General features: G+C 31.7%; 1 protein-coding gene across 12 annotated transcripts in view; it reads right to left on the bottom strand.

Moving 5' to 3' along the window:
• The window catches only part of LOC127738386 (malignant fibrous histiocytoma-amplified sequence 1 homolog), a 33,072-nt gene that overhangs the window by 5,583 nt on the left and 13,083 nt on the right, over positions 1–14,406 (bottom strand). For 2 of the 12 annotated variants that reach the window (XM_052249608.1, XM_052249606.1), the window contains exons 2-4: positions 12,871–13,067; positions 4,652–7,495; positions 4,221–4,400 (exon numbers count right to left, since the gene is read on the bottom strand). In XM_052249608.1, coding sequence (XP_052105568.1) covers positions 4,221–4,400; positions 4,652–7,433 — 2,962 coding nt within the window. In that variant the 5' untranslated portion in view covers positions 7,434–7,495; positions 12,871–13,067. Of the gene's footprint in view, positions 1–1,362; positions 1,560–3,829; positions 3,921–4,220; positions 4,401–4,651; positions 9,126–9,148; positions 9,286–9,309; positions 12,815–12,870; positions 13,068–14,406 lie in introns of those variants that run through there. The other 10 variants (XM_052249612.1, XM_052249607.1, XR_008000032.1 and 7 more) reach the window with 9 other exon arrangements.

The following is a 14,406-nucleotide window of genomic DNA, read 5'->3' as shown; positions in this document are numbered from 1 at the left end:
TTTTCGTTTGAATATTTTTACATGGTGCATGGTGGCATTTTGTAGCTGCCTATACGGTGTGTTGAAGGCTGTACGGTTGCCTATATATGATTTCTCACATCCACTGCATTTAAACTCTGTTGGATAGTTGTCCCATTGTCAATCACACCACATCTAGCTTTATTTCAACTTCTATGTTGCGTTTTGTATACTGTAACATTGTTTATCTTTTGTACGCATACCCCGGAGCCCTCTTTTCGGAAGCCCGAGCAAAAGTCCTTGTTCCGCGATAGAAAATTTAATTACGAACTCATATACGATAGCTCGAATTTCAACTCATAATCTTAATTAATCTAAATGAGACTTAAATTCGAATCTTACTCAAACTCTACCTCAAAAAGTGACTCAAATTTAATGTTGTAACTAAAACTCTATACCTTTAAATGTGACTCAAACTCGAAGTCCAACTCGAAACTCAATGCTAACTAAAACTTTAATTCTAATAATGACTTGAATTCGAAATTGAAGACTAACTCAAAGTTTAACTCACACAGTAACCCGAACTCTAATTCGATGAATGGCCACACTCATCCAAGGCACATACAACATGGAAATCTATCTAAAAATAGAACAGGTTTTTCCGAATTGGTCACGTGATTTTACATCATCAAGTAATGGGATAACCACATCAAAGAATGACAGGACCACATCAAACAATGAAACAAACACATCATGTAGTGTAAAATTGTCAAATTTTGAAACATCATTACGTAATGTTAAAATCATATAAAGAATAGGCAAATCATCATTACAAAATAACAAAACCACATCATGTAATGAAACAACTACATAACGTTAAGTCACATTCACATCAAGTAATGTTAAACCACATTGATTAAAGACACAACCACATTAAATAGTGGTGAAACCACATCGAGTAATGACAAAACCATATTGAGTAATGACAAAACTATATCAAGTCAATACGAAACCATATCGTGTAATATCGAAATATCATTAAGTAATGACTATTCCATATTGAGTTGTATCAAAACATCATTACGTAATGTCAAAACCATATTAAGTAAAGACAAAATATCATCAAGTAATAATAAAACAACATAAAGTAATATCAGTGTTCCACATAAGACAGCTGTGGCGTTCCATAGAATAACAATAAATTAGGCATGCATGTCACGTGTTACTGTGTTAGTATGGCATAAATAAAGTGAATCAGGCACTGGAGAGGAAAACATTCACAGTTAAGGAATAAAAACTATTTAAATGTAAAATGACAGTACGATCTTTTAAAAATTGTTGTTAAAAACACAAAATTAAGCAATAATAAAACAAGAACCACTGCAACCGTTTTGTACCACAAACCTCAAGTTATATTCCCAATATTATATTTTAAACTTTTCAAAGCCTCTAGTTCTTTCAATTTTGCCTTTATATATTTGATGTCCACTGAAAACATCATATAAGCTATGTGTTACTATATATTATGTCCGTTTATACCATCCCTAAGCCGTATATAAGTTTTACTTTTACCTGTTCAAGCTGCATCAAAACTCTTTCAACTAAAATATCATTTATCAAAACAAAAAAGTAATTACCAAGTGACTTAAATATACAGACTGTCTGTTGCCTACTTGCCATTCTAAGCACAAATTTTAAGTCAATTGCATCAACTCAAAAGATAGAAAGCCAATTAAAAGTGTTAGATGGGTCATCATTGTCAAATGATGAATATCACGTGTTACGAAGAATCATGTGGAGATTTTAGAAACGTGAACATGCATGTGTGTGTGTGTGTTTGTGAGTTATTTTTGTTGTTTTACCTTTGTTTCAACATTGACATCATCTCGAAAACTGGAATTTTATACAACATAGAGCATTTAAATAAGCAAAGCTGTAAGCTATTTTGGTGCAAAAATACAAATAAGGTGTATTTCGTCCAAAATCGTTATGGCATGGACCAACTTTTTTGCATTAAAGTTGATCAATTGTTTTCATGTGTACAGGTCCTTTTACATGTGAAGAGTCACACAATGAAGCTCTGGTTATATTAGTAAGCATATATAACTATACGATAGACAGTTCTATATAATGAAAAACAAAAATAGATTGGAAGAAATGTTACAAACTATAAAATGTTTCAAAGAATTAATAAAAAGTCATCTTAGAAAAAGAAACTGATAGATACTTATTTACACATATATATAAGTAAAGACACTGAATCAACACATGAATGTAACAATTTTGTAATATAGAATTAATCCAAATCGGGGATTTAAAAAAAAAAGAGATTTAAAAGAGACGCTGAATTTCACATCCATTGCTTCTGCTAAAATATATAATCATTCGTTCCAAATATAAGACAGCAGACAAAAGTAGTAAAGCACCATTCATAAAATACAATCGTTCTTTATGAATTTGCGCAGTACATTTTTTTTAAACTAAAATACAGATTCAGTGTCTTTGAATGTATAACATCTAGAAGAAAGTACAACGTGAAGAGAATACCAAGCTTACTGATGTCATCTGCAAAATCAAAATAATCAGTTGAAATTAGTATTCATTCTACTGAAATTGAAAAAAAGTCTATTTACCACATGCTGGATCGATGAAATAAACAATATGAATTATTTCCCTTACATCTATGTATTTAAGTTAAAACTCTATAAGGTAAAATATTCCTTGTAAAATCTGACTGTAACAGATATTGTACCGGCAAAGTATCATCCTCGCCTCTGGAGTTCCCAACTGTATGTTTTATTAACACCTTTTTGACTATAACTTTTCTTGTTTATTTGCTAACAAATGAAAAAAGAGTAAAATGCACATAGATACCAAAGAAGAAGCCAACACCATGAATTAAGACAAGACAAGCAACATTCCACGAAACACTACACAGAAATAAATAGGCATTGAGCAATACGAACTCACAAAAATGGAGTTTAACTCATGTGCATCAGAAGGGTAAGCAGTTTTTACTCCACCAGAACCACTCGTTGTGTTGTTCGTGACAAGCAACAATACGGTGACAAGATGCATTAATTCGATGATGTCATGAATGAGGAAAGGAAAACTGAATGTGGCTATGACCTAACATATACTAGTATCTGTCTGTAACAAAGATATTACATAACAGCCAACCTCATTCATTATGGCGTCCGTAAAACTTTTGAAAATAAGATAATATGAACCATTTGAACCAGTTTTAGGTATAGGCTTTAAATGGAACTAATCAGTTGTAAGAAAATTAATCAACACACTTAAAAGTTTGGATGTGGCCCATGCCTACACAGAATTTCATGGAAAAAAAACCTTTTACGTTCAAATTTCGAAACGAAGTCATTCCATTTGAATTTCATCAGAACGATTATTGTTATGCAATAATAATTATTTAACATTTTTTCTACCCTTACCAAAATAAAAAAAGGGAAATATCACATAGCCATAAAGTAAAAGATAAAACAAGTAACAAAATAAAATAAGATATATACTAGTATCTAAGACGATTGCACCAGGAAAAACTTCAGGGGTAAAATAAATAAAGAAACTTAAAAAAATCTACTGTTGATATATTCTTAAATTCAATGTACACATGGCAATACATGATATTGTTGAGAGGATATAGGAATTACAATCATATTAAACTTGTTGTCAATCAAAATAATCAACTGGAAGATCAATTATTAAGTCACTAAGACTAAGGAAGATTACATTCAGTGTGAGGGTGTAAAAAGAAAATTTAATTTGCATGTGATGTGTAAAATTTAACTAGTCTATTGTACCATTTACCATATAGATATTATAAATCTACATATTTTTGAAATTGACATACATATCTGATATCCTGTCAATAATTTCATCGCATGCCAAATATTGCTCTGCTCTCCACGACTTATTACTGTATAAATCTAAATCGCCAAACGCTATCAATAAAATACCAATATTACCATATTACATTTATTGATATATCATATTCTAAATATTCTGGAAATAGTTTACATATAGGAATTGGACGTTTTTAAGAATATGTCTTGACAAGTAGAAAAAAACAAACAATCAGACATACTAAAACATGCTTCGGCTAAAATGATAGACGGAAATAGTTCATTTTTTGGTCAAGATAAGACTATTGAAACTTACAATCAATTTAAATGAATTATGAAATGTTGCACTAATCACCATGCCAAAAAAACAAATAAAACAAATAAAACGTTGATCGATACCTGTTTTTTGTCCACGTGGCTGTATAAGATAGTCTGTTTCAACCATTTCTTGACATGCTTCACATTTCCTTTGTAGATTGTCTTGTAGTTCTGTTTGTAACTGTTTAGGTTGCTGCCACTCACCAACAAAGGACGGGCTAGTACAAAGAGGGCAACACACCCTTCTCTCTACCAAAATACCTAAGAAAGTAGGAACAATATAAATATTAATTTATTTGTTTTCTAATACTAAAGGTGGTTGTCTCACACAGACTTACGTATCATAAAAAAACAGGGAGCATCCTCAGTTTTGAGTTAAAAGAGTAAATAATTTATAATCACGTTGAGTTGCTCAATTTAAAACTTACTCGTTTTTTAAAAACATTCTTCTGAAGTTGAAAGTTTATACCTGTGCAAATTAAGAAATATAAATAAAATAGAAACTTTACGACTACCTTCATAACTCTTTATCGTTTCTTCAAACTCAAACAATAAAGGATAGACGAGGTTCCACATGGTACCAGGTGCAGCTTCGTCCTCCTTATCAATGTCAATGATGTCTGCTCGTAATTCAAACAATAAATCAGTACCAACATTATCTCCGCCAGGTACGTAATGAATCTTTATATGAACTTTATGTTCATCATTCCTTGCATGTATCCCGCCTCCCCAATGCGCCATAAAATTCATCTTAACTTTTTCTTGAGAATCTATTTTCTTAATTTTGTCAGGATAGTCTGTTCTTGTTTTCTTTTGGTGAATTCGAATGCATAACGTTTCGAAAAATCCTGGAGGAAAGTAAATCGGAAATTTGCACAAAATACGAATATTCTTTCTGTCTGACAATCTCTGCCATTTCTCTTTCATGTCTTCTGGTTCACCAATTTTGCGTAGCCATGGAATGAGAATTTTCTGTATTTTCATTTTTCCTTTGTCGTCTTGCTTAACATGATAATTATATTTCGCATTGCCCTGAGAACTTTCTTTAAGTTTGACAACTGGGTATCCGATACAAAATCCATCAAGAAGTATTTTGATAACATCATCAAATATATCATTCATATCTGTTGGAACTAAATCGCCGATCATTCCTTGGAGCAACTCACGGTCTATTACTCCTTCAGAAAGTAACTCACTCTTTGTTCTTTCAAACCTGTTAGTACTCATTCCTACAGCTTTGAAAGAGTTTGTCTTCTCGTATGATAACATATTTGCTATATCGTGATGATATATTTGTCTAAGTAATTCGAATAACCACAACGGTCTCACAAATACATAGTCTTTCAAGGAAGGTGTTTGAGCGAAATTAAGAACCTTTCCCTTTTCGTGCAGATATTCTGTCATAGCACTTATCATTCTTCGCATTCCGAATTTTTCATCAACTTCATTTCTGAACTCTTCAAATGTCATTACTGGTTGAACCATAGTAACACCTTTTTCTTCAATGTAATCCTCTGCGTCTACCCAGAACGTTTTTATTTCTTGCATGACGTTCGGAAAATTTTCAGATCTCGCTAGCTTTTCTATTTCTTGTCGCAATAAATCAAACCCGACAAATTGCTTCGAACTCGTCATTATGATTGTGTTTGGGACTCGTAAATGATCAAATGAATATTGCAATTTAGAAAGAACGACTAAATGTTCTGAAAGAGCCTTTGAGAGTTTCATTCCTGGTTTTCGGAAAGCTTGTATCCTTTCATTTATCGATCTAGCTCTCGTTTCCTTGTACTCTGCTAATTGTTTTTTAACATCTTCAATGACGTCATTCTGCTGCTCTTTAGTCAACAAATCTCCATGTGTGCCAACCAAAATTGTTACTATCTTGTTTGTTTTTGCCATCATCCAGTCAAACCAAGAAGCAATTAAATCGTCAAATTCCTCCGAAGAATACGCCTTCATATCAAATGTCAAAATTGCAATAGATGGTTGTTCAAAAAAGAGGTAGTGCGGGTATCTGTAAAATGCGTGACCACAGAAGTCCCATATGCATAAATTGAGTGATTTGCCTTGTTCTTCGTCTCCTTCCGGTTCGTATTCTATACTCATATCATAAGATTCTATTCCTGCACCAGCTTCATGTACATCTTCTGACAAAATGCCTTGCTGGTCTATCAAAGACTGAATTAGACTGGTCTTGCCGCTTTGATGTGAACCCAGAACAACTACTTTTACACCACGGTACACTTTCATTTTTAATCTCTCTTCGTGCATATAAATCATCATTGAGCGTAGATCTTGTATGTCTGCTGGTGGGAAAACTAGAGGATTGTCATCAATAATGAGATCTTTGTCGGGGTCCCGTTCTAAATTTTTAAGTGAGTTAATATTTAGATTTTTTATTTTATTGCTACTTAGATCAGTCCTTTTGCATATTCGTAAAAGATGACCTGGAAATTTTGTGATTTTGTTGTCAGACAAATCAATGTCAGAAATCTCATGTTTGTTATTCACTTTGATATTGAACACAGGCACTTTTGAAATTTTATTTTGACTAGCACTTAAATATTCTAGTTTGGGTAGAAAAAACACATCAGATGGAAGCACTACAATACTATTCCCTGAAAGGTCAAGGTCTCGTAATGACCTGAGGTTCCGAACATCACACTCAATCTCTTTAACAACATTTTCTTTGCACTTAAGAACTTCTAACCTTTGCATATGACTGATATCTGGAAAGACATTGGTTACTTTGTTATTGTCTAAAACTAGTATTTGCATTCGTCTATTCTTTTCGAGACCTTTAAGACTGTCCAACCCATTTTTACTTAAATCTAATCTGGCTAGGTATTTGAGTCGTCTAATTGCAGGAGGAACCTTTGTCAGCTTATTATTGTTTAAGTTAAGATCAGACAGTTTTTCAAGTTTTTTCATGTCTTCTGGAATAGCACCATCTCCTAATTGGTTGTTGCTTAAATCTAACTTCTCTAGATGAGTAAGACGATCTATTAAACTTTCCGGTACAGTTTTCAGATGTATACCTGATACTAGTAATCTTTTAAGAGAGTCTGAATATTTTTGAACATTTTCTATCGTTTCTTCTTTAGTATCAAAAATACGAAGTGATACAGTTGCGTCATGTTGTTTTGTTGGAAGTCGATCTGGGTGTAAATGGCGTCCTCCTTGGAAACCGACGTGAGACATTAAAGGGGATACTTCCCTTACGATGGTAACCTTGCGTGACTTCTTTTGTGGGATGGGCTTGTCCACTTGTACAGAAGGCTTTCGCCTATTCATTTTATAATCTTATTTTGACTTCAGCTTGTTATCTGTTCACTCCATGCTTCCTTCCACTAATTCTGGAATAAAAAAAACTAATGTTTTGATGTGTAAATATGCAATCATATAATATTGTCACAAAGGGAGTTCATTTTACGGAAAGAAACTACGGTCTCCTGGATTTTCAATTTAAAATTAAACCATTTTTAACAGGAACATAGATCGCACACTCTAAGCAGATTGTTGATGAAAATTTAGTTTGAGCAGATAGAAAGTTTTAAAAAAAGCGGAAATATAAAAAAAAAACCATAAAATTTCAAAGGGGAAATCAGAAGGAAACCATTTTGAAAATTGACGACATACTAAAGAAGGGTAGTAACACGAGATCACACGTACAATCAATGAAAGGGAGGGAGTGCATGTATATAAAACAACACCAATCTCGATAATAAACTAGAAGTGGGATCAGATGCTTCTGGATAAAAACTATCATACTTTGCATGCCACATCCGTATAATTCGCCATAATGACACGAAGAACTCTTGAAATGAGTTCATAATAATTTGTGACATATTCTCTTAATAACAACCAACCATTTCGTGATGGCCATCACTGTAAAGATACTATTTATATGATCCTATTTGGCTTAATATAAATCTAAGGATTTTGTGTGACTGAAGGAAGTCGGTGTTATGAACACAAGGTCTTAAAAAACTATCTACTTGCTGATAAACATGTGAGTTAGGAATGTTAAAACTAAAAAAATACACTATTCTTGAGAAAACAATCTTTTGTGGGTTTTTCCAAAGGATGTGTTTATATTAATTTCATAAATAGCTATATTAATTACCAAATTATACTACTGAAAAAAGCTATAAACACAAAAGTAATAATCTTATACGGGCCCTTTAATTTTATTTAATATCGTATTCACATTCAATGTTTGTATGTTACTTGAAACAATTTAAAACCCAAAATGCATACAAGAACCCTTTCGGAAATCCTTTCAGGTTAAAAAGGTTCGTGTATCAGTCTCATCCAAAGGGATACGAGAGTATTTGTCCTAAATAAACTCATCATAGATACCAGGATTGAAATAAATACTGTTTAAACATTAAAAAAGAAACAAATATCTTTTTTGAAAAACAAACAAATAATCAATAAAACCCTTCTGAAACCCCGTTTAAAAATCCCCTCGGCGGAACAAATCTGTCTGATCATTAAAAGGTTATGGTACGTTCAAACTGAGACTGCTATAACACAGCAGTGATTGTAGTCTCAGGTTCAAAATACTATTCCAATGAACAATATTATTCAAATGTGATTAATAGGTTTTACGGGAAAACTAATTACATTATTTTCCAGTCTATGTGTGTTCCATGGTAACGGCCATAATTGGTTTTAAGATCGACATAAAATTAAAGATTTTAATCAAGACATAATAATATTATCATTAGTTATGCATCTAAAAGCAACAGTGTATTGACAAGCATGAAAATAACGTGAACTGCAAACACTTAGCTATGTTTCAAGTTAGCTAGGTTTCAAGGGAGAAACTGCATGTTTTTTACTGGTCTGTCCTGTATATCCATTAATTTTTCGGAGTAACTAAAATGCGACAATTTTATAATCTGTGAATAAAATAGATATTGCTTTAACCAATAATTTCGTTAAATTTTACCTTTAGAAATCAAAACAACTTCAAATTTTAATTCATTGTTTTTAAAACTCACCGAACTAGCATGAATCTATTCCAATAATTCTATTCTTATGTTGACCTCTATTGTACATATTGCAGTCGATATAAGATTAAAAAGGAAATGAAAACATTGTTATCTAATATTATATTCTGTTAAAAACAAGACAGAAAAAACGTATTTTTTACATGTCTTACCTTCTTTAATCAAATGTTTCCCGTGGTTATTTATCTCTATGTTTGGTTTAGACATATAAACTATCGTAATGTTTCAGGTATACACGGCGATAGGTTTAAATGAGATAAACATTTTTATAATTACTTAGCATGTTAAATAGGTAAAATGTAATTTGTTTTCGTTTGCTTGATCGGTTACGTATTGAAGTAGTCTCAACTTGGTTATTTTAATTTGTACTTGGTTTAAACAATTTTTTCGTGACAAAGAAATAGATGCATTACGACAATTGAAATATCGCATATCTTTTATAAAATGTTAATATCTAAAAGCCCCAACTTAAAAAATAAAAATAAATAAAAAGGTTCGCATACCTTAGAAGCTTAACCGATACATTTGTCATTTCATTATCATAACAGAAGCATCAAACAAAACAAAAAAGTGTACAGAGAGAGAGAGAGAGAGAAAATTTATATAAAACTGTTGAATAATACAAACATGTGACACCTTAAATAGTTTATTTTAATGACGTTTATTTTGTGTCAATATATCTACAATGAAACTACATATCTACAGGAATAAGTATTTAAAACATCTCATACAAATGACACCTTGACTAATAGTATGAATTAATGCACGATGTCTCAAATACAATTAAAACGTTAATGTGTGAGAGAATTTTGTATGTTAGAAAACAGTGGTTCCATGGGAGTTTAAATATACGTGAAAATATCTGATGGGCAATGTCTATTATAAGCTTTACTTTAAATCAAAACTGTGTAAATATTGAACTTAATAGAAAGTACGGTAGTAAATTTGTGCAGGACACTTTGGACGTCTTTATACACCTTGAGGTGTTTCTAGCAGAACATTGTCAATAGGTTATTTGATAAAATGATAATGTTGTCAAACGTATAAATAAATTAAAATATAGCAAATACACATGTTCATTGCAGGATGTCAAATGACTATACAACCTAATTTTAGTTTACTATGGGTTATTTGCATGGTTACGACAGCATAGTCCTCTAATGTTTCATTTCCTAGCTTTTGTCCATTGACATAATATGTTCCTAACTGAGATTATTATAACATTAGCAGTCTCAACATACAGACAAGTTTTATAAAAAAAACAAATATTAAATAACTTAAAATCGACAATAACCAGGTATCAATTCAAATATTACATAAACATATTAGTTATTATCACATAATATTTGGCAATACATGTTCATCTATATGAATAATCCTATTGAAAGTAGCATACTGAGATAAGATGTGTACCATGATGCAACAGCGGAATTTAATATAATACTTACTTGCAAAGGAAAAACATTCTTAATATGTATTTTCAAACGATGTCCTTTTATCACTTTAATGCTTTATTATAACCATAAACTAGTTATAAAGTAGCTGTAACTAGACACTTTACTGCCAAGTTATATACAATCATGTGAAACTTAAATATTTACAATGAAAATTTATCACGTCTGTCAATTGTTTGGGGATTCGAACCTTTTAAAGAAGTACGAACAACCCAATGAGTAAATTATGTCAATAAGTTTAAAAAAATTATTATCTCCAGGGGCGGATTCAGGCGGGGGCGTGGCGGGCGTGCCCCCCCCCCCCCCCCTAAAATTTGCAAAGCATGGGTTGTCCTCAGCTTAATAAAGAATATTTCGATAATTTTACCTCAAAATAATTTAAGTTTGCGCCCCCTAACCTAAAATCCTGGATCCGCCCCAGATCTCATATGATTGGTATAAAATACAATTACTGTTTCCTTTCCATTACACATATATTCGCTAAAAACACAGAATGGATAATGGTACCAATAACATTAACATCATCAATTTTACAGCACCAGATGTGCATTTCGACAATAAATTTCTCGTTAGTGATGATCGGGGCCAAAATAGCTGAAATTCCAAAACTCATTTTAGAAAATGAAGAGCTTTGAAACTTCCAAATAGATAATTGTAAAAAGCTTCAGCTGCCAACCATGCATACTGTTAGCGATAGATGTAAAAAATAACAATAAAAATAAATGAGTTTAAACAATTAAAAGGGAGAACCGATTCGAAATCAGTCATGGATTACTGACGATGGTTGTTCAACCTTGCTGGCGAGTCACACAAATGAAGTTTAATGTAGACACAAAAACACAAAAATGTCGACAGGTGACAACTGTGATTAATTTGTATGACCAAGGAGATATGTGCTTAAATAATGTGCAAACAAACTGTTCTTCAAATACATTAAACATTTGATACATAAATTGAGGTTATCTTCACTGAAGTCATCGTATTTGAAATTTAAAATTACTCTTTTAAAATAAGATAAAAGACTATGCGTACATTTAAGCGTTCCAAAATGTTCTCTTTAATATGCACTGCAGACAAGTGTTTCAAAATGTTATCTTGGATAAACACTGCACACAAGTGTTCAAAATACCATCTTTGCTATACACTGCATACACGTGTTCTATAATCTTGGCCATGCACTGCGTTCAATAAGTGTGTGAAATACTAAGGCTTTTCTACCTCAGGGATAGATTACCTTAGCTGTATTTGGCAAAACTTTTAGGAAATTTTGGTCCTCAATGCTCTTCAACTTCGTACTTTATTTGGCCTTTTTTACTTTTTTTTTTATTCGAGCGTCACTGATGAGTCTTTTGTAGACGAAACGCGCGTCTGGCGCAAATACAAAATTTCAATCCTGGTATCTATGATGAGTTTATTTATAATATTTGCGATAAACTGCATACAAGTGTTCTATAAATTTTGCTTTACACTGCATACAAGCGTTCTATAATATCGAATATCAACTGCATACAAGTGTTCCATATTTTTTGCTTTACACGGCATACAAGCGTTCTATAATATCGGCTATACACTGCATACAAGTGTTCTATAATTTTTGCTATACACCGCATACAAGTGTTCTATAATCTTGGCTATACACAGCAGAAATGAACACGATAGACTTAATTTTCATAAAATGCTTTGGCAGAAATTCACCAGCTGGAAATGATCACTTAATAGTATAAACTTAAAAGTTCAACAGCACCACAACAATGCACCATACATTCTCATAAATATGTGACTTTACAAGGTTATGTCGTAGGTAAAGATTACTAAATTAATTCTTATTGTATTACATTTGCTTCTTGCCAAAAAGGCTTGGAAAAGTGAATTGGATTTAATTGTTATTTTAAAGTCTTATAACGGATTATTTTAATACCAATGAGTTATATGAGAATTTACTTAGCTAATCTTTATAATTATTTCGTGTGAATTTTCTTGTTGGCTTTAAAAATTATGATGTTTTGTGTAGTTCAATTATACATGTTAACATATTTCAAATAATTAGCAGCTAGAAGCTGACCATTAAGGCAAACGGAATATTAAATTCGAATGGTTACATGGAAAAAAAATGTTGAAATCATATAACCTAATCGGAAATGCATTATGCATTTGTCTATTTAAAATATAAATGCAATTTTGAATACTTAGTTGATTAAATCTGATAACAAAACTTAATATATTAAACTAGACTGAGCTTTTTAAATGAACATGACTTACCCGAAGAGTTGATGACGTCTCCTTTGACACTACGATCGGAATCAACAATACACAAATTGGCAAGGTGTACTTTTCCTACTTTTCAATTATTAGAAATCTTTCCAATATTAAATATGATATTATTAAATACAACTCCTTTATGTTTTCCTTTTGATATGAAACAATGGTCTTCAAAGTATCTCCACAGCGATAAAAGCCTACAAGACAGAAAAAGTTAACGAATTTATAACAACGGTACGTATCGGGTATCCTGACCTTGATAGGGTAGGCTTGATATGGACATATGATTAAATCTGAGATTAGTAGAGGGTTTAAAAGATTTACAATAGCTTATTCAAATGATTTAATTTTCTAAATGGATTGTAAAATGACAAATGTCTTAATGATATTAGTCAGATCATGCATCTTTCGATTGATAAAATTAAGTGCATTTTAATTAATCGCACTGACTTTAATTTGGAACGATATTGTGTGAATGCGGTACCATTGCATTTCTGTATTGTGAAACTAAAAATGATAAATTGACGTCTCTTTCTAGAAATCGAATTAACAAAACATGTTTTGACATGGAAAGTTTGGTTATTAAAACAGAGATTATAAACTTAATGCAACTGTTTTCACCCAAATTTGAAAACAAAATAAATACTGCTATACCGTCAAAGATTTATAGACTTGCTTTCCGTCTATAATTGGTATATTTAATGACATTTCCTATTTGTATTTGAAGTTTTTCAATAGCTGAACTTTAAAATAAAATATGTCAATTTGTTATACTTTTATGTGGGAATTATCACCAATTGATTAAATATCAAGAAGTAATGAATGTCAGTATAAAAAAAACCACGTGTTTCATTGGCTAAATCTCAAATGTCTTCCGTCTGACTGCTTATTTGATTCACGGTCTATTCAATAGTCCTTTTCGGCTAATAGCATTATAATATAAGTGTCCTAGTATAAATTTGGTAAATTGTCTACATTTGTTTTTATTAGAGATTACGGAAAAACAAATGGAGTAACAATAGTTGGATTTATTCGCGAAATTCATATTTAATTCCGTGAACTGCATAACCGAGATAAAGTAAAGCACTGGGAGACTATAACCATTTATAAATTCGTGTATATTGTACAGGCTATATCAAAAAGCAAATTTGATTTCATGATCTTTTTTAAATTTTCACGTCAGATTAACGATTAATCTTTTGAAGTTTTCAATTTACGTCATTATAAAGCTTCAATCTGATTGACCTTTTCAGGTTACAAAGTTGTGTGCCAATCAATTTTATATTGTATAGCACCAAAACCCGATGAACCTTTTTGAATGAAATTTAAATTTCGGTGATACTACATCAGGGATACAATAATATTATTATAAATAAGATTTTTAAAGTCATAGAGGATGACCAGTTATACTCAATGTTGACTTGCAATTATTCATACATGTACTTTATGCTGACGCGCCGGTTCTTGGGTCATTTCCAACCCTGCGTTTTCACTCCAATGATTTTGTGCTCAGATATTTCAACTTAAATCGATCGG

Source organism: Mytilus californianus, unplaced genomic scaffold (assembly GCF_021869535.1).
Source record: "Mytilus californianus isolate M0D057914Y unplaced genomic scaffold, xbMytCali1.0.p SCAF_4, whole genome shotgun sequence".
In the NCBI taxonomy this organism is placed as follows: Eukaryota; Metazoa; Mollusca; class Bivalvia; order Mytilida; family Mytilidae; genus Mytilus; species Mytilus californianus.
Note: the sequence above shows the minus strand (reverse complement) of the source record. Positions and strands in the feature narration are given on the sequence as shown.